The sequence below is a fragment of the Mesoplodon densirostris genome, chromosome 6 (genome assembly GCF_025265405.1).
Source record: "Mesoplodon densirostris isolate mMesDen1 chromosome 6, mMesDen1 primary haplotype, whole genome shotgun sequence".
Lineage (NCBI taxonomy): Eukaryota > Metazoa > Chordata > Mammalia > Artiodactyla > Ziphiidae > Mesoplodon > Mesoplodon densirostris.
Window position 1 is genome coordinate 12,732,447 of NC_082666.1, and position 21,484 is coordinate 12,753,930.

The following is a 21,484-nucleotide window of genomic DNA, read 5'->3' on the forward strand; positions in this document are numbered from 1 at the left end:
CCACCCCCAGGGTCCGCGGAACTTCCTGGCTCTGCGCATGCTCTGTGGCTCGCTGTTGGGCAGAGCAGTGCGCCTGCGTGCCGCCGCTGCGCCTGCGCAGACGCTACGTGGCCCGCGGCAGTCGGAAGGGGAGTTCAAGGAGACGTGGGTGACGCGGCAGCGGGCACCTCCTCGGGGTCGGGGCTACCGCCGTCATGCCCGGGATAGTGGAGCTGCCCACTCTGGAGGACCTGAAAGTGCAGGAGGTGAGGCTCGTCCGGAGGATAGGCAAGCGGGGCACAGGCCTACAGCTTCCCGGGCCTGGGCCCAGCCCTGCTTGCACTCCGCGGACCCTGGGCCCCGGATCCCCCATCCCCACCCCATGCCCCCAACACTTACACAGGTTGACCCTCAGACGCCTCCTCGTCCGCTCGGGGAGACCCGTCCCTCAGTAGCTCGAGAACTCTCCTTCCCTTCCACGCAGCAACCTGCGTCTCCTTTACGTGAATAATAGTACTTTTTATTAAGCACCAACCAGGGTCACTTTACTTACTTCATGTCATAATACTCAAACCTCCTTGCGAAGTGAGTGTACAACCCCGGGTGCTCCAGTCGAGGGAGAGAGACAGTCACCTTAAAGTAGCATCGTCGGTGCAGAGTGCATTGGAGTGGAGCTAGGAAACCGCAGAAAAATGAGATGATATTGGAGAGTGAATTTGCTAACAGCCTGGGAAAGTGTTTGGTAATAGGACATTTGAAGCATTCATTTATTCAAGAGCTCTCATTTGAATAATTACCATATGCACATACACTGGAAAATGAGAGAGATAGTCCCTGTCCTCATAGAGAGTTCCTGTCCTCATAGAGTTTATAATCTAATAGGGAGACAGAAACGTAAAGAGGCAATTACATTACAGTACAGTGTAGTTAGTGCTACGAGAAGTGAAGACCGATCATACTAATTACAGCAAACATGATCAGGCCTTTTCTAGATGTCAGGCAGGATGCTAATTACAGACATTAATTCATAGGGTCCTTCCAGCAACACTGTAAGGAAGGGTATAATTGATCTCACCATGTTATAGATAAGGAAGCAGGTCCTGAGAGAAGTGATTTGCCCAAGGTCACACGGTAGAGCTGGAATGTGAACCCAGGTCTGATTTAAAAACCCATGCTTTTAAACTACCATATTACGGGCAAAAGCTCAAAAGAGCGAGAAGGCTTAGCAGAACCTTTTGTGTTTTGTGTTTTGCTTTTTGACATGACTCTTTTGTTGGTGGAAAGCAACAGTTGCTGAGCCGGGAGAGGTACCTTGGGCTGAGGCAGGGCTGGAAGCGGCTTTCACAAGGCCAGACTGAGCAGTTTGGACTTCATCCTGTAAGTGAGGTGGTGGGGAGAGGTGGAGGATTTTAAGGCAAAAAAAGTGCCAGGACAGGACTGGATAGTGAGGCTACACTGGAGGAGAGGGAGGGGAAGATGAAAAAGTACATGCCAAAAATTATGTCCCAGGCCCTGTGTTAAGTGTTTTTTACCTGCATTATTTCACTTCATCTTATATGCCTGTGAGAATGGCAACTATTATTATATTATTTTAATTATTATAATAAAGTGACATGTACTGAAAGTTGGGGGTGGGGACGTGTGGGTACTGCCAACAGTCAGTTTGTTTCTTGCCCGACTGTGAAGCTGGGTTAAGACTTTGAGTTGCTGTATTTTTCATCGGCACTTTAATTTGGTTCAACAGTCATCTGAGGTTCTGCTTCTTGCACGTGTTCTACTTCTGGAATAAATTTGCCTTTAGAGTTCACACAGTTGAATTGAGGAACAGATAATTACATAAATAGCTAAAACACAAAACAAAGTATGATTAAATGCTACAGAAGAGGGGCAGACATGGTTTAAGAAAAGAGGGTAGGATTTGAAGTTGTATCTAAATTCTAGGCCTAACTATTCGGTTACCTCGATGAGTCACTTTTCCCATTTGCAGACACAGTTATTTTATTTGTAAGATGAAGTGATTCCAGCTGTATAATTCTCTGAGGCTATGAAGGGAACCGAGAAAGCACTTCCTGGGTATAATGTAAGACTTGGCTAAATGTCATTTGAAGAATGGCATTTACAGGCAGAGATGGAGAGAAGAACTTTCTAAACAAAGCAGGATCTGAGCAAAGGTAAGCAGGTGAGGCCAAAAATGGGTTCCGGGAACAGTGAGTTCAGTGTCCTAGAGGACAGCCAGTACCTTTTTAATGTCTGGTGGGTGAGAAGGCCGGAAGGATAGTTGGGATCTGAAGGGTATGAATACTTAAGTAGAAACTTAGGCCTTATTCTGCTGCTAAGCCTGAATCCTTCAAGGGTTTTGTTGCTAATTTCTTTTAATAACAGAGTAAAATAAGAATTGTCTTTTAGGACAGCAGCTCTGTGAAGAATGGTTGGAAGAGAGGACTAAGAAAAGCAGGAAACCAATAACTGAGGAAGATATTATTGACCCCAGCATGATTGGTGACTGTGCTTACAGAGAGGAAAGAACGCATTTATCTAGAATTGATCCGATTTAGCAATGACTTAGATATCAGAGGCAGCAAAGGTTGAGGAATCGGTGTCAGATTTGCAGCTTGACAGAACTGGGGAAGCCAGAAGGAGTGGGTTTGAGAAGCAAGTTAAACCCATTTTGGACCTCATTGACCTTCGAGTTATGACACATGCCTATGGAAAAATAGTCAGAAGCTTTGGGCAGGAAACTCCTTGTACACATTAACGATTTTGAGTAAAAATCATGGCCAGTATTTATGATGTGCTTCTATGTGCTAGGCGCTGTTCTTCTTATTTATTTATTTATTTATTTATTTATTTATTTGCGGTACACGGGCCTCACTGTTGTGGCCTCTCCCGTTGCGGAGCACAGGCTCCAGACGCGCAGGCTCAGCGGCCATGGCTCACGGGCCCAGCCGCTCTGCGGCATGTGGGATCCTCCCAGACCGGGGCACGAACCCGTGTCCCCTGCATCGGCAGGTGGACTCTCAACCACTGCGCCACCAGGGAAGCCCTGTTCTTCATATTTTTAATGTGTGTTAACCCTGACAACAGTTCTATCAACTAAGTACTATCATCCTCCATTTTACATAAATTAAGCCAAATATAAAACCTAGTATAAATTAAGTACTACAAAAAAAAAGGTGCAGATCTGGTTTAAGGAAGAGAGAACAGGACTAGAAGACTGCTTGTAGATTGTGGGGCTTTTTCTGCCTCTGTTTCTGCACCTGCAGACCATCTAAACCTGCTGTGCAGTGAGGCTGTTATGAGGACAGATGAGGGAGGGCATTGAAATTCCGTGTTCTTTGAGACAAAGGGAGCTGAATGAATCTGAGAGGATATTCACAGTAAGCAGCTGTGAAAGGATGTGGCTTCTGCTGGAACTTGTCAGTATTAGTGAAGAAGCAGGTGAGGGGTGGTGGTGACATCTGAAGTTCTTTGCCTCCTCAGTGATGCAGTGGGGAGAGGCCTGATTGGAGGTCACGCTTTCTGCTGCTAGTTCTGCACTTGCCACTGACTTGCTGCACCATCTTGAGCACATTGCTCCTTTTCCTTAGGAAATAAGTTCAGTGAGTGGTTCCCAGCCTTGATTTCCCTGTGACAGGGCATGCTTTATGTGCTCAACAACATGGGCATAACCTAGATTGGGATAAGACCTCTACATGTGTGGGGAAGTAAAGCAAAGAGAGCCATAGGTTTTTGGGGGCGTGATAGCTGTGAAGGCATCAGAGTAATTAAATCAGCCACTTAAAGATGTTTTAAGACATTTGACAAGGAAATAAATGTAGCTAACTTAATTTTTTTTAATATATTAAGCTTTAAAAAAAGTTTGCATCTTGATTTTTCAGTCTCCCAGCTCTTTACAGGTAATATAGCAAGCAAACGTGTACCACTCAATTAACCTAAGTAAACTATTATCAAAAACTGGAATACAAAATTTTACAGACTTTTAAATGAATATATTAGAATTGTCATGGCAAATTTCACTTACATCCTAAATTTACCTTTGCTTTGATAATTAGAACAGTTGTAATATTAGTAGTCATAGTCATAATTTTATTCTTCTCTTCCTGTAGTGTGTAGATGAATTATCTCTTCATCTTTCCTTGCCTTTTATCTTATTAAAAATATTAATAATTTAACCTAGGCTGTGTGAAATGCCTAAAAATGAAATTATAAAATTTTTATTATTATAAAAATAATAATTATAAAATTATTCTCATGTAAAAGTTCTTAATAAATATTTTCAGATCAAATCCATAAGGCATAAGGCACTAGGACAAACTAGATTTTATTCTAGGTACAATGGGTGAGTTTTAGAAAATCTGTTAATGCTCTACATTACATTTATAGATTAATGAAAAAGAAACCTGAAAATTTCAGTCTTTCCTCCTGGTGGAGGAAACAACAGTGCAACAAAGCCATTTATGGTTAGAAAGAAACTTCCCTAATGAGGAACATCCAAACAAGTATATCCCAGACACCAACAGCCAATATCTTACCAAACTACTTTAAAGTTTAGAACAAGGCAAGGATGCCTACTGCCATTGCTGTTTGTCTGTATCATCCTGGAAGTTTTGGTCAGAGCATTAAGATAGGGAAAGAGAAGAAGGAAAAAAAGATACAAGTATCAGAGAGGAAGGGAGGCAGTTTTTATTTGTAAATGGAAGCTTTTCTCTTAATCCTCTTGAGTTTCTTATTAGAACTGACAAGAGTTCAGTAGACAATGGCTACAGAGAAGATACAGTGTGAAAACAAGCAGTAACCAACTGGAAAATCTAAGGGAAAAATGTCCCATGTAGATAGTATCCAAAATGTGAGAATACTGAGGAATAAACAAGAAATATGCAAGTTTCCTGTATGAAGGAAACCGTAATTTTAACCAAAGAAAGTGAGAATGAGCTAAATAAATGGAGAGACATACTGTGTTCTGGATGAGAAGGCATGATTCATGTATTCTTAACTCTCTTGTAACTGTTAATCCCCTGCTGCTGGCACAGAGTGAGTGCTTGACAGCTACTTGTGCTGGGGCGCTGTTTTGGGTGCTTGGTGGACCATGGTAAACACCACCTTAATTAGTTTAACTTAGGGAGAATGGACATCTTTACAGTAGTCGACCTCTGTTAAAAACAAAATCCCTACCCTCTTGGAGCTTACGTTCCAGTGGTCACAGATAGAGCGACCACTGGTGCTAGCTTATCTAAGATGATTAGGGAAAGACTCTGAGATAAAATGTGAGCAGAGACCCAATAGTGTAACAGTGCCCTTTCCTTTCTAATTTGTTATATAACTAGACTTCGTACAATTCCATTGGGAGTTATTGGAGGAAGGGTGTTCATCTGTAAGAATAGCCAGAGCAGTTTTGAAAAGGATGAATAGTGAGGAGGATGGTCTTCCCAGACAACGAACAGTAATTAAAACACTGTGGTATTGGCACAGGAAGAGGTGGTACAGAAAAGAGGCTAGCAGGACCCCTGCTGCAGCAGCTGCTAGACAGGCTCTGGACTGTACCGTGAGCTGGCTGTAGCTACACTGTGCTTCTCCCAAGAAAATGTGCTGGGGTGAAAGTGAGTGAAACTGACACAGTCGTAGGGATGGCTGCCTTGGATATACTCTATAATTTTAAAAAATTCACAGATTTAGTACTTTATTATTAATAATAACTTGCTGAACTAGATGCTCTTACTGATCCCTTCCAGTCTCTAATCTTCTGTGATTCTGTCATCTTCTGGGAATCTTATATATCCTCCCACTGTTACTTTTATTCCTGGAGAGGCGACTCATCAGTGCTCCTCAGGGTTGGTTCCTCCCCATACATCCCAGAAGCCTCCATCTTCCTTCAGAGCTCCACTTTCTGTCTCACAAAGATCTAAGGATTCCATTCGGGCCGCCATTTCCTTATGTCTAAAATGGGGATGGGGATGGTGATATCAGCCTGATGAGATTATTACGAAGGTGTGGAAAATCATACATGGGAAAGAGCTCTGTGATCTCTGAAGCACCATAGATCATAAGGGTTTATCACAGAGTCCCCTGTCTTTAGTGCTCTTGCCAAAGTCAGAACGGGGCTACCTTCCTGTTCCCTCTGTCGTGACCGGCATGAGGTGAGGTTGAGGAAGTGGTGTCCTGGTACAAATCTGGTCCTTCTCTGTTCCTCTCCCCAGGTGAAAGTCAGTTCTTCTGTGCTGAAAGCTGCGGCCCATCACTACGGAGCTCAGTGTGATAAGCCCAACAAGGAGTTCATGCTCTGCCGGTGGGAAGAGAAGGACCCGAGGCGGTGCTTAGAGGAAAGCAAGCTTGTCAACCAGTGTGCCCTGGACTTCTTTAGGTAAGATCTTTTCACGTCAGTGCCCACTGGTTGCAACATCAAGGTATATGTATCTCCGTGAACATCCAGCTAATTAAATGGAAGGATAATTTTACTAATTTTAGTAGGAATGGAAGGCTTTGCAATCACATAGACCAAAGTAGAGCACACAATAAATGAGAGTTCTTTTTGTTCTTTGTTTTTATTATTTGGCACTTTTTTTTTAATTTATTTTTTTATTTTATTTTTTTATTTTTTTATTTTTTTTTGCCGTACGCGGGCCTCTCACTGTTGTGGCCTCTCCCGTTGCGGAGCACAGGCTCCGGATGCGCAGGCTCAGCGGCCATGGCTCACGGGCCCAGCCGCTCCGCGGCATATGGGATCCTCCCAGACCGGGGCACGAACCCGTATCCCCTGCATCGGCAGGCGGACTCTCAACCACTGCGCCACCAGGGAGGCCCTTTTTTTTTTTTTTTTAAGTATAGTTGATTTACAGTGTTGTGTTGGGACTTCCCTGGCGGTCCAGGGGTTAAGACTCCATGCATCCAATGCAGGGGGCATGGGTTCCATCCCTGGTCGGGAAGCTAAGATCCCATGTGCCATGTGGCCTAAATAGATAAATAAATAAAATAAAATTACAGTGTGTTAATTTCTGCTGTACAGCAAAGTGATTCAGTTATACATATATATATTCTTTTTCATATTCTTTTCCATTATGGTTTATCACAGGATATTAAATATAGTTCCCTGCGCTGTACAGTAGGACCTTATTGTTTATCCATTCTATATATAATAGTTTGCATCTGCTAATCCCAAACTCCTAATCTTTCCCTCCCCCATCCCACTTGGCAACTACAAGTCAGTTCTCTATATCTGTGAGTCTGTTTCTATTTTGTAGATAAGCTCATTTGTGTCATATTTTAGATTCCACGTATAAGTGGTATCATATGGTATTTGTCTTTCTCTTTCTGATTTACTCAGTATGATAATCTCTAGGTCCATCCACGTAGCTGCAAATGGCATTAGTTTATTCTTTTTTATGGCTGAGTACTATTCCGTGTGTGTGTGTGTGTGTGTGTGTGTGTGTAGACCACATCTTCTTTATTCATTATTTAGGTCACTTCCATATCTTGGCTATTGTAAATAGTGGCAAGTTCTTTAATCTCCATGAACCCCAGCTTCCAAATTGTAGAGTAATACCTATCATAAGATTGTTGTGAGAAATTTGAAAAGGCACATAAAAACAGCTTAGCACAGGGCTTGCTTATAGGCATTTACTAGATTGTTATCATTGTCATTACTACAGAACACACAGTTATGATGGAAAGGAAAGGTGTTCAGAGTCAAGTGTTTAGGTAGGCCACTATACTTGATATAAGTAAAAAAAATCCAAATTATAATGGTGGAAAAATGTTTTAACCATATTAGTCAGAACTCTATTAAAAAGGACAGAAACTCAACTCAAAGGGAATTGGCTCATGTCACTGTAAAGTCCAGAAATAGGACTGGCATCAGGCAGGACTGGATTCAAGGGCTTAAATAATTTCACACCTATTTGGTATCTTTTTGCTTCACCTCTTATCCCCCACCCCCAGTTTCTTAGTCCTGCTTTCTCTGTCAAATTCATTTTCAAAGAGACCCCCTCTCCTTGCTTTAGCAGCAATGGCCACCAGCCAGTCCAAGTGCTCCTTGCTTAGCAGACCCAGACAAAGAGTACCACCCAGTAGCATGAGCAGTGGTCCCTGAACTGAGTCTCATTGGCCTGGCTGGTCAACTTCATGTGCATATCTTTGAATCAGTTGTGTTTCAGGAGATAAAATGCTGTGAGTGGTCAGGCCTAAAGTGGGGAGTAGACTTAGATTCATCTAAATCACATTGCCGAGCGATAGGGAGGGGTTGTTCCCCAAAGGAAAATTTGAAGGATGTTCCAGAAGAATAGAGAATGACTGCCGGCTAGGCAAAACCCACAGATGTCCCTTACAATGACGCTAGAGGAAAAAAAATTCCTTCACACAATAGCTGCTTTCCTTCTTTCTTGCTTCTACGGGCTTTGTCCACATGCAGAGATATTTTTGTGCTTAAAGTCATAGTGCGTGTACATTTGAAAATTCATTTTTTCACTTGAAACTATTGGAAACATTCTTTCAAGTTGCTCTGTCTTCATGATCATCATTTTTCATGGCTGTGTAATATTCCATCAGTAGATAAACCAGCCATAATTTTGTTATTAAACATCATTATTGATTGTTTTGGATAAATCTGCAGTGATTACATTTGTGTAGAGATCATTTTCATTTTTTAATTAATTCCTTGGCACAAATTTCCCAGCAGTGAGATTATTCTTTAAAAGGCTTTGAACATGATTCATGGCTCTTGAATTACAGTTGGAAGTTGCGTCAGTTTATGCTGTCCTCAGCCTGTATCCTGGTATCCCTCTCCAGCATTGCATATTATTTAAATATTTGATAGGTACAAAATGGTGTTTTACTCTTGCTTGAATTTGCATTGATTTGATTGCTAATAAGGTGGAATGCGTGTTCCTTTAAAATTTTTTTATTTTCTAAGAGAACTTCGGCAAAGTATTTTTCCTTTGACTCAGAGGGAGCACGTTTAAGTGGGAAATGTTTGGATTTCACAAGCTCCTGAGGTGCTGAACTAGCTTGCTGTAAGCACTAGTAGATAGTTGTCTATTAGTGTGGGCGCCAGGGTAACAGAGCCGAGAACATAGACCTAAGTACCAGAGTGATGGTTTGCAGCCTTTCTTCTGCTGCAGTATATTGGAGGAGTCCAAAACTCCAGCTGGACACGGTTGCTCACCACCATCGCGATTCTTAAGTCGAGGCTAGGGGGCTGCAGTTTCGTGTACTGTAGAAACGCAGGTCGTTGAGGCTAGAGGTAACCCAGAAAAGCTCCTGAGGCTTTGACATTCCTTCTTCCTTCCTCTTAACACACCCCATCACCCCCAAGGCTATACTCAAAATACCTGCAAAGGGGGCTTCCCTGGTGGCGCAGTGGTTGAGAGTTCGACTGCCGATGCAGGGGACACGGGTTCGTGCCTCGGTCCAGGAAGATCCCACATGCCGCAGAGCAGCTGGGCCCGTGAGCCATGGCTGCTGAGCCTGCGCGTCCGGAGCCTGTGCTCCGCAACGGGAGAGGCCACAGCAGTGAGAGGCCCGCGTACCGCAAAGAAAAAAAAAAAAGCAAGGCTGTGTGTATGAGGTCTGCACCAAATTTTTCCCCACTTTTTTGTTTTTCATCGTTTTGTAAAGAGCTGCCCCTAATCAAGCCCTCTTTTCCAGGCAGATAAAGAAGCACTGTTCGGAGCCTTTTACAGAATACTGGACCTGCATCGATTACTCTGGCTTGCAGTTATTTCGTCGGTGTCGCAAACAGCAGGCGAAGTTTGACGAGTGTGTGTTAGACAAACTGGGCTGGGTGCGACCTGACCTGGGGGAGCTGTCAAAGGTAACACAGTTTCCTGCTGCTCTCTCTCTCTCTCTCTCTCTCTCTCTCTCTCTCTCTCTCTCTCTCTCTCTCTCTCTCTCCCTCCCTCCCTCTCCCTCCCTCTCCCTCTCCCTCTCCCTCTCCCTCTCCCTCTCCCTCTCCCTCTCCCTCTCACTGTCACTCTCCCTCTCACTCTCCCTCTCCCTCTCCCTCTCCCTCTCACTCGCTAAGGGTGGGGAAAGGCAGGGGGTGGTCCGGAATGGGTCTTCTGTGAGTACAGATGTGATGTGAGAAATCCAGAATGACCAGTCAGCTTCATTAGGGAGTGGTTATACACGGTCCAGAGGGAGTTTATTTAATAGAAGTGTTCCTTTAAATAGCTGGCCCAGCACGTGCAGATTTGGTTTTGGTTAATTAGCTAACTGAAGAACAGAGGGAGTAGGTGAGGATAAACAAAATGTTAGGGGCACCGTCAGTTGAAAACATTGAGGTTATTGTGGGCAAATAGGTTTGAGGTTATGCCAGATTTTTCAGGAACATACCTGAGATAAAAAAAGTAATGCCTGTAGTTTAAAAAGCTTGCTTCTCTGTTCTTTCTCCCATATTTCCTGTCTCAGTTGTGACACCACCATCTGTTGAACCCTCAGAGGGAGAAACCTGAATGTCTTTTTTCTTCACTTTGCACTCTTTCTTCCTTTATCCAGTCCTCAATTCCTGTAGCATCTCCTGGAATATTGTTTTGAATCCTCTCACTGTCCCCACTTCCTGGACAGGAGTTCTTAACTGGGCTACATGAATTTCTGGGCGGGGAAGATGGATCACTATAGGCATGATCTGTGTGGAAAATAAGTCAAATATCACTTTCCTTAAAAAAAAAAAAAAAAAAAAAAAAAAAAAAACCTTTTCAAGGGGACTCCTATGTGCTTGCAAAACAAAGCATCCCCTCCATATCCTGACATGCCACAGCCCTTTGTGATCTGACCCATCCCTGGCTTCTTAATCATTGTCATCCTCCATTCCCTCTGGGAAGCATAGGTAGCAAGGCATGGAGGGAAGAACTCTGGTTTGAATGGAGACTGAGAGTAGATTTGAATCTTAGTTTCATGACTTAATTGCTATGGGTCCTTGAGCAAATTTCTTAACATTTCCTATCCTACCACATTTATAACATGGGACCAGTATTAATCCCTGTTTTTCTGTGAGGATTAAGCTATGGAGCCTGTGTGAATCCCCAGCATAGTACCTGGCACATAGGTCCACAGTTAATGTTCATTCCCTTCCCTTTGTGTGCGGCATCTGTGGATAGTTGGGTCTTAAGCTTGTTGCCATAAGTAGAGGAATGGTTAAGGAATTTTTTTTTTTTTTTTGTATCTGGCATATCTTTACTTCGGATACCTTCTTTGCTGCACCAAACAAATTATTTTATTTATTTTATTTTTAAAAAATTTTTATTGAAATAGTTGATTTACAATGTTCTGTTAGTTTCAGGTGTACAGTAAAGTGATTCAGATATATATATATGTGTGTATATATATACATATATATATATTCTTTTTTTTACATTCACTTCATTATAGGTTATTATAAGATATTGAGTATAGTTCCTTGTGCCATACAGTAGGTCCTTGTTGGTTATTTATTTTATGTATATAGTGTGTATATTTTAATTCCAAATGAACAAATTATTTTAAATAGTTGATAATTCTAAGTTGGAAAGTGGTGGAACTTTTACATAGAATAAAGAAAACTACCTTTTCTCATTTCTGTCTCACAGAAGGAGAATTTACAAATCATGTTGTTAAGAAAGCATTTTTATTCCTGAATCTTTTTTTTTTTTTTTTTCTTTTTGCGGTATGCGGGCCTCTCACTGTTGTGGCCTCTCCCGTTGCGGAGCACAGGCTCCGGATGCGCAGGCCCAGCGGCCACGGCTCACGGGCCCAGCCACTCCGCGGCATATGGGATCCTCCCAGACCGGGGCACGAACCCGTATCCCCTGCATCGGCAGGCGGACTCCCAACCACTGCGCCACCAGGGAGGCCCTATTCCTGAATCTTTGTAATAACATTTAAAAAAACCTATAAAAGGAAAAGGTACTGTTATCTGAACTCTTTTCAAAAGGGTATTTCTTTAAGAGGATTATCAGCTTTAGTTATACTTAAGTTCAGTATTCGGTCTCTTTCTAAGAAAGGTCATAATTGGCTGGACAAAGCCTGCATTTTAGCGTCATTCACTTGTGCATTCTGGTTCCAGTGGCTTGTCCTTCCCTCCTGTTTGTCCCCAGTGAATTCATACTCACTCATCCAGTCTCAGCTCAGGTGTCAGGTCTGTCTTTGAGGTTTCTGGCTTTCCTAGGCAGGATTGCTCTCTCTCACCCATAATTCCATTGTCCTGATAATATTAATATTGAAAATAACTAATGGAGCACCTGTTCCATACATCAGGTGCTTCATGTATGTTACTCTAATAACCCTAGGAGCTACGACTAGCTCCGTTTTACAGATAGGAACTTGAAGGTTAAGTCAGCTGCCCAAGGTCATTTACCTAGTAATTAGTTTGGCCACATGCTCCTACTCCTTTTCTATTTTGAGTGTGGTGCAGAAGAGGAAGTTGCTTTATTGTCCTTTCCCCAGTAATTTGTCCTTTAAAGGGGTCCTTTTATTTTTTCTAGATTTATTTCATAGACATCTTGAATTCCTTAAAGGAGCTTCAAATGCCAGCTGGAGGCATTTCGAATACTCTGTCAAGCAGTAAGGAACCATTAGTGATCTCTAATTATAGCAGAGAGATGAGAAAACTGTTTTAAAAGCAAATAAAAAACTATTCTGGACTTGTAGTCAGAAGACTGGGGTTCCAGCTCCAACTCTGACATTTGCTGTGTCTTGATCTTAGACAAGCCAGCCATCTCTGCTCCTCTTCCGTGAACTCGAGATAATTATGCCTCAGAGGGTGGTTATAATAAGAATGATGTGATTGTGTCCATGAAAGCCCTGTTCACAATAGATGGTGTTTGAATTTGTACGTCTGGGAAGATTGATCTGGTCACAGTATGTGGAGTGGCTTAGGAGGCCACCAGATAACAAGACTACTGATAACCATGGTTTTGTGTCTTTCTGCCTCTCTGGGCCTGTTTCCTCATCTTTAAAATGAGAACAATTTCTGCTGGGTTTCCGATGGAGACTTCTGTGGGTTCAAGTGGGTGTAAAACGCCGTCCTCCTCTCTCCCCGGGACCCCAGTTGGCTCTCTCTCTCGCCTGGCCCATTGGCTCAGCCCCCCGCCCCCTTCTAGTTTCTGCTCCTTCCGGCCTGCAGACGTGAGTAAGTTACTTCCCTGCTCCAGTGGCACCTGTTGCCCTTGGGTTAAAATTCAAGCATCTTTGCATGTCGTTCATCACCTGGCTCCCGTGTCTCAGTGTCGAGCGTTCTGTGAGGGCACGGGCTTTGGAGCAGGCAGATCTGACTTCAGGTCCATCCACCGTTAGCTGGGGGTCCCCAGTGACCCTGCAGGTTGACCTCCGAGGAGTGTGAGAATGAACTGGAGTAACGTGCTTGGCGTCATGTCTAACAACAGGACGTGCTCAGTCAGGGGCTGCCTCTCCCTGCGCTCTGCGCGCAGCCTGTGCTTCGGCTGCCCCCAGGCCGTGCCGGTCTGTCTCCGTGTGTACTGTTGGTTTACTGGAAGGTCTTTTCCTCTCTAATCTTCCTGGTTGGTCCTGCTCATCCTTCAAGATGAAAGTAAACGTTGCCCCCTCGGAAACAGGCCGAGGACGAGTGGCCGTGCGGAGGAGGTCTTGCTTTCCTAGCGCTCATTCGTCTCTCGGTCACCGCGACCCGCTTAGGAAGGCCTGGGTGCTTTTCCTGGCGACTCCTTCACTGAGGACAGTGTGAATCTTGCTCTCTTCCGTATCCCTACCTTCTTCCATGTGGAATGACACAAAGTAGGCCTTCTTCAGTGTTTATCTAGGGCTAAGTGTGATTTGCTAGGGCTTTATGGATGAGGAGTGGCAGAGGCAGCCAGAGCAGAGAGGAGACCCCAGGAGGTGTGTTCATGGTCACAGCTTCTCCACCTGCCCCTCAGCTCTGCTTCTCCTCTTTTACCCGCTGCAGGTCACCAAAGTGAAAACAGATCGGCCTTTACCAGAGAATCCCTATGACTCAAGAGCGAGGCCAGAGCCCAGCCCTGAGATGGAAGGAGATCTGAAGCCCGCCAGACATGGCAGCCGCCTCTTTTTCTGGACCATGTGAAGATGGGTCCGTGGCCCACACCCAGTCAGGCACCCAGGCAGCGGGTGATGAAAACTCTCCTGTAGTTTCATCAACCGATAGAGGGCTCTTTCCAGGATCACAAACATTAACAAAAACAGTAATTTATGTGACTTGGCAGTTATTCTATACCATTTCCTGCCCATTAAAAATTTTAAAGGAAACATTTGTATTTTATTATGTTTTATATAACCTTTTGGCCTTTAAAGATGACTTCCCCTTGCTTTTTCTACTTGTGGTCCTGCCTGTTCCTTTCTCTTTGCTTCAAGTAGGCATTCGCCAGTGTGGAATCACAGACAAATGACTGTGTAAAGGAAAGCCTTTGTTACCTGAGACAGCGCCTCGGGGCCAGTGTGGGTTCACACATTTTGAAGTCTCAACTTTCTTTCTTCCCATCCAACATCTCAGACAAATAGAGTTCCTTGAAGGTCACACAAGGGAAGCATCCAGGATAGGAGAAGTGCAGAAACACTTGAGCCTTGTGACTCAGGCCATGGGCGGGGCTCCTGGCTTGGTCTTCTGCAGTCTCGCTCAAAGTTTCTTAAAGAACCAAACTTCCACCACTTCCCCTTGATATCCCATCCTCAAGCATTATAACCCAGATGTTTTTCCTGATAGACAAGGGAGTTGGAGGCTGAGCTCCCAGCTCCAAAGCCAGGAAGTCGGGAGGTCTGAGTGTCAGTTCCAGCCTTGGGTGTGTTTCTTAACCTCTTGTGAGAGGTTGAATTTGAGGACAAACTAAAGGGAACATGCTTATCTACCTCCTGGGCAGGTTAAAGCCACAAGTATTTATAAAGCTCTTGGGTTCAAAGCACCGTTATGTCTTTCTTTTCCCTTTCATTCAATTCCTTTTTCACTATTAGGCTATTTCCTCTCCATCTGACTGGGGGTCACTTTACACCTTCTGGTCGTGGCCTTACATTGCATATGACCCTGCGTAAGTCTCAGCTCCCTGGGCCTTGCTTTCCCATTTGCAGAGCCCTGGAAAGCAAAGTTGTATGGAGTCTTTATAAAGGCTTTTCCAACTCCTAGATACTCGAAGTGGGGAGATTGCTGTGAGGCATTAGTCTGTTGCCCAAAGTGTTAGGACAACACAAAGCATTGGAAGATGGGCCTTGCTCCCCACCCAGTTCTGACCCCTTGTTTGGGAGCAGTTTGGATAAACCTTACCCGTCTGTCTGCCAAAGCTTGCCAGCCACCGTTGCCTTATTCTCCAATTTCAGAAGAAAAAGAATAGATTCTTAAATTTTTAAAACAGCTAAGGCAACACCCATTAACCCCTTGCGGGCCAAGTCATTGGAAGTCATTCCTGTTGGGGAAAGTACAAGCATGCCTGCAGATTTGTTTTTATGATAACCTCAGACTGTGTTGCTTCCTAGGTTCTTTCTGCAAAGGAAGCTGGGACTTGCATCAGTAATAACAAATATTCATTGAGCACTGTGCCTTGTGCCCAGTGCTTTACATGTGTCAACTCCTTCAATGCTCAGAGCCCTTTGAAAGAGTTTCTAATATGTCATGTCATTTCACAGGTGGAGGAGCGAACGCCTAGGGAGAGGTTAAGAAGCCCCCTTCCTCCTTCCTAAATGAAATAGTAGATGGGGGATACAAATGAAGATTGTCTGGTTCCAATGGCCGCATCCTTGTCCTGCAAAGTCATCAGTGGTTCTCAGCCTTGTCTGCACGTTGGAATCACTTGGAGGCCCTGAAATACTGATATTGGGATCCTACCCCGGAGAGATTCTGATTTAATTTGTCTGCACTATGGCCAGGCCATGGAGGATTTGAAGGCTCCCCAGGTTGCTCTAAGGTGGAAACCAAGGTCTAGGGCCACTGATTGATTGAAGCAGGTCCAAGAGGTTAAGAGCTAGTAGGTAGTTCAGTGGCTGAGATTTAAACCCAGATACGCCTGATTCCAAAGCCCTTAGTCTTCATCTGTTCCGATGCATATACATCACATCATCTGTTCCGATGCATATACATCACCTGAGGTCTTATTAAATGAAGATTCTAATGCGATAGGTCTGGAGTGACATCTGAGATTTCTAGTAAGCTTCTTGTTGGTGCTAATGCTGCTGGTCCATGGGTCACACTTTGGGTAATGAGGGAATAAACCACAGGATCCGAGTGCAGGATCTATGATTAATCTATCTGGCTGCAGTGTCTAGCACCAGGCCCTCCCTGAAAGTTAATTCACTTCTTTAGAATCAGAGCAACAAGTCTTGAACTGTTAATGGCTTCAAATTCAACTCTAGGATTTTTTTGTGTGTGTTTTGTTTTTTGTTTTGTTTTTTGGTTTTTTTTTGGCTGTGTTGGGTCTTTGTTGCTGCACGTGGGCTTTCTCTAATTGCGGCGAGCAGGGACTACTCTTTGTTGCAGTGCGGGGACTTCTCGTTGTGGTGGCTTGTTGCGGAGCACGGGCTCCAGATGCGTGGGCTTCAGTAGTTGTGGCTCGCGGGCTCAGTAGTTGTGGCGCACAGGCTCAGTTGCTCCGCGGCATGTGGGATCTTCCCGGACCAGTGCTCGAACCCCTGTCCCCTGCATTGGCAGGCAGATTCTTAACCACTGCGCCACCAGGGAAGCCCCCAACTCTAGGATGTTTTGGCTTTTGCCCAAGTTGGACAGAAGTTCTTGCCTTGCCCCCTCCTTGCTTTGAAGTCCTTGAACGAAGAAATTCAACTTTGGCTTTCCTGTATTCTTGATGGCATTACACCACATCATAGCCTTCTAGGACTGAAGAGTCTTAAGTAAAGACAGAATTCCTAAAATCTCTCACCCCAGATGGGTTCACAATTTCAGTAGGTAAAAAGGTCACAGAACAATTTGAAAGCAGTCGGTGTGAGGAATCTCTGCGCAGGGCTTCAAATAATAGTCAGAAAATCTTCCTGCTGGTTTGACTTAAGAATAATGAGGCTGACTCCTCACATTCCCAAAGGAAATTTATCTGCCCCCTTTCCTCTGCCAAGCCTGTTCCTGTCTTCCCTATCGGAGGGAATGGCGTCTCCATCCTTACAGTGTCAAAACATGAGATGCTCCCATGACTCCCGCTCCCTGCTCTCCGTGTTCCAGGCCCACAGCAGGTCCTGTTGAGCTCCTTCTATAACCTCTCACGTCTGTTACTTCCTCTTTTATCTCACTGTCGCTGTCCTAGCCTGGTTTTGTTCCCCTTGCTTGGATTATTAACACCACTGCCTAACTGGTCTCCCACTGCCATCTCGCCATCCAGACCATGCCCCAACGTGCTGCCGTGCCTCTGCCCCTCGAAAACCTTCAGTGGCTCCTGAATGGCTATTCACTAAAGCCCAGATCCTTACCGGCATCCCCACACTCTGTCATCTGCCCTTAGCCTGGCCCATGTCCCGTACCACTATCTTACTCCTTGTCACAGACCCTACAGTCGCCCAAATGCCATTCCTCAAGAGTGTTTTCCAACTTCCAAAGCTTCACTAATGCCACCACCGTCCACTTGCTGGGAAACAATCCTGCCCCCATCTCTGCCTCTTGAAAGTCGGCCCATCTCTCAAGGCAAACACTGCTGCTGTCTTCCCCAGGAAACATCCCTTCCTACAGCCACAAGTGCTCTTTCCTGTCCCTTCGTTCCCATGACACAGTATAGCATGAGGGTTAAGCACAAGGACTCTGGAGTTGGGCTGTCCGGATCTGAATCCAGGCTCTGTTGTTTCATAGCTGTGTGACCCCAGGCAAGTTACTTAACCCTTCTGTACTTTCTTTTCCTCATCTGTAAAATGGGGGGAACAATGATAGTACCTACATCCTGGGACGGCTCTGAGGATTTAATGAGGTTTACACATGAAATGCTTTGTACAGTGTTGGCAAATGGTAGCAATTGTCACAGCACTCTATTTGAGTAATACCTGTCATGGCACTGGGTGTTATCTTGTTTCCCCTGGTCTTAGTACTGTAAGATCTGGCCTTCTATCTTATTTATATGTCTATATTCTAGGGCCCAATACATGGAAGACATCAGGAAATGATTAAACTATACCCCACGTTTATCTTTCTGAAGAACTTCCCACCCCCCTCCTTGCTACAGAGCAACAAACCAACACATTAATTATGTAGAGATAGGAGTAAATCTTTGAGATTAAATTGCCATCTTTGTAGGTATCAAGTCCTAGCTGAAATGCTTTTTGGTATAATCAAAGATGTACTCTTAATGCTCTGAAATGGATCATGACATACTTGGGCTTTAAATATACCAGTTGAGGGCTTCCCTGGTGGCACAGTGGTTGAGAGTCCGCCTGCTGATGCAGGGGACACGGGTTCGTGCCCCGGTCCGGGAAGATCCCACATGCCGTGGAGCGGCTGGGCCCGTGAGCCATGGCCGCTGAGCCTGCACGTGCGGAGCCTGTGCTCTGCAATGGGAGAGGCCACAATAGTGAGAGGCCTGCACATGGCAAAAAAACAAAAAAAACAAAAAAACCCAAATATACCAGTTGCTTCTACCACATAGGAAGTCTCTGTTTGGGGTTGTGACATCTCTTTTTGTCTTGAGCATTTGTAATATGTGTCACAAGTAATTTTACTAAGATACTAAAATTCATAAATGTATTTGCTTAAAGAAAATAAATTAGAACAGAGTCAAGAGATTAAGGAGAGGTGACCCCAGACTTTATCTGAGGAGTAGATCTGGGTGGTAGCTCTGAGAAACAAATGTGGGTTGTCTGGTTCCAAGGCCACACTCTTGTTCTTCAGAGTCATTGAATCTTATCCTTGGATGCACGTTGGAATCACCTGGAGACCTTTAAATACTGATGTCCAGATTCCACCCCCAGATCTTCTGGTTTCATTGGTCTGCGGTGTGGCATGGGCATACAGATTTTGTAATAAATAATATTGCGCCTGCGCATTTATGCTCAACTATACTTTCTTCGATGGGAGGGAAGGGATATAGTTGCAGCTAGAACCCTGGAAATACATCCATTAATTCTTTAATTCATTCGGCAAATATTTGACATCTTGCTTCGTGCTACTTACCATTCTAGGCAGGAATGATGAGCAAGACAGACAGGGGCCCTGCTCTCATGGGGCTTCCATTCCAGTGGGGGAGGCAATAAACAGGTAAACAATGTGAAGGGTCAGTGTGAAAACGAATAGCTGGAGGGTGAGGATGTACTTAGAAAGAGAGGCCGTGGAGGGTCTCTCAGAGGAAGTGGCATTTGAGCTTCCCCCTCAAGGAACAGCCAGTTAGAGGGCTGATGGAAGCGTGTCCCAGCCTCAGGGAACCACAGGACCAAACCCCTGAGGCAGGACAGGCCTCTGTGTGCTTCAGGAACCGTCTGCCCGGAGTGTGGTTTTGTGGGTACAAGCGCAATGCAGTTGCGGCTTCCTACCTCTGCCTTTAACATGCCGGGGACAGTCCCTGTCCTCGGTGTCTCTACAGTCTGCTGCAGAAAGTCCACACTCCTCAGTGTGACAGCCGGTCATTCCCGAGTCTGACTCAGAGCTCTCCAGCTTCATCTCCCACCATCATCCCCGCCACACACTGGATCCGCGCCTTCTCAGACATCTTGCGCCTTTCCTCTTGCTGTGTGCTCTGCCCGAGTTCTCCTCCACCTCTCCTCCGTGCACCTTTCCCTCAAGACGCAGCTCAAACGTGCCTCCTTGGTGAAGCGTCCCTCAGGTCCCTCCAGAGTGACTCACATCTCCCTCTGTGTTCGGGCGCATCTCCTGCACTTCAGCTGCTGTGCTTTTTGGGAGCGAAAAGTCCATCTTGTTTAACACCGCAGCTACCCCTTCAGGCAAACCTCCTGGCAGATCGTCAGGGCCTGATTGCTGCATGAATGTTGCACAGCCATTGGCCTCTCCGAAAGGGAGTAGCCTGGTTAATCCTTAACTGTGTACCCCTCTATGTAGAGTAAACAGGAGGGCATTCTCTATTCCAAGAGAGGCTTGGGGTTCTACCATAATGATGAGTGCCACTGGAGAAAGAAGGGAATGCTCAAGGTTTTTTGTTTTTGTTTTTATTTTTCAAAAAAAGCCCAGAAATCCCTGTCACAGTGGCAGTAAAAAGTGCCGTCTGTGAACTAAAGGGAGGAAGATCCATAAAAGTCAGATTAGGCTATGGTAATAAGAATTATAATTGCATGCCAGTATTCCTTTAATTTGAGGGTTGAATGCAAATTAAGCAGGATGCCCTTTCTGGAAGCCGTGTTTTAATCAATTCTGTTGCTCTGGTGGAAGAGTTGAAGCTAAAAAGAAAATGATGATAATGTTTCTTTCTCTTGCCATCTGAAACTAAGGTATTACGTGCTGTGACAGTCGTTTGATGTACAGGCTTTATGTGTGTTTTATTGTCTGTGGAACATGCAGTACCTTTATGTTGCTGGGTTCCAAGAAGCTGAGGTTCCCAGTGGTGACCTCAAACCAAAGAATTTTCAGGAAAATCCCTTGGCCTCTTTTCTTCCCTATCAGTGTGACGGGCAGCAAGCTAGTTGGAGGAGGTGCCTGGGGTGCTATTCCCGTGCTATCTCTGACCTTGCTGTGTGATCTTGGCAAAACACTTTCCCCTCTGAGCCAGTTTCTTTAGCTATAAAATGAAGTAACAGACTAAGATGGTATCTAGGCCCTTTTCCATACCAAGAATTACATAAAACGTAGTTTCTCCACTAGCCAATTTGTTGGGGGGAGATGGTGGTATTTTGGTGATTTTCTTAAGGTAGATCTAATCACCTGGGCAGTTCATTCCGGACATATTAAAATGAGAAGGGCATTTCAGGCCTTGGTTTTTTTTTTTTTTTTTTTTTTTTTTTTTTGCTGTACGCGGGCCTCTCACTGTTGTGGCCTCTCCCGTTGCGGAGCACAGGCTCCGGACACGCAGGCTCAGCGGCCATGGCTCACGGGCCCAGCCGCTCCGCGGCATATGGGATCCTCCCAGACCGGGGCACGAACCCGTATCCCCTGCATCGGCAGGCGGACTCTCAACCACTGCGCCACCAGGGAGGCCCAGGCCTTGGTTTTAAATACATCACCCACTCTGCCTTTTGAAGGACACAATCCAGAAGAGATTCAGGGGTTTTGTCATCCACTTCGAAATTGTTTCATGTAGCTTTCTTGTTAATTGAGGCTGAGTTTGTTCAGAGGATTATTAAGAAGGCTTTGATCTTGGGGCTTCCCTGGTGGCACAGTGGTTAAGAATCTGCCTGCCAATGCAGGGGGCACGGGTTCGATCCCTGGTCTGGGAAGATCTCACATGCTGCGGAGCACCTAAGCCCGCGAGCCACAGCTACTGAAGCCCAAGCGTGTAGAGCCCGTGCTCTGCAACAAGAGAAGCCACTGCAATGAGAAGCCTGCACATCGCAACAAAGAGTAGCCCCCGCTCACCACAACTAGAGAAAGGCCGCGTGCAGCAACGAAGACCCAACACAGCCATAAATAAATAAATAAATTTGTTAAAAAAAAAAAAAAAGAAGGCTTTGGTCTTAAAAGTTAAAGGAGGAAACCTTT

General features: G+C 44.9%; 1 protein-coding gene across 1 annotated transcript; it reads left to right on the plus strand.

The window, feature by feature from the left end:
• Positions 1–87: 87 nt before the first annotated feature.
• On the plus strand, positions 88–14,184 carry NDUFA8 (NADH:ubiquinone oxidoreductase subunit A8). The gene is made up of 4 exons (XM_060101335.1): positions 88–245; positions 6,174–6,337; positions 9,616–9,781; positions 13,865–14,184. Exons 1-4 carry the CDS (start codon positions 195–197, stop codon positions 14,000–14,002), a joined length of 519 nt encoding a protein of 172 aa, XP_059957318.1. The 5' UTR covers positions 88–194; the 3' UTR covers positions 14,003–14,184.
• Positions 14,185–21,484: the final 7,300 nt, after the last annotated feature.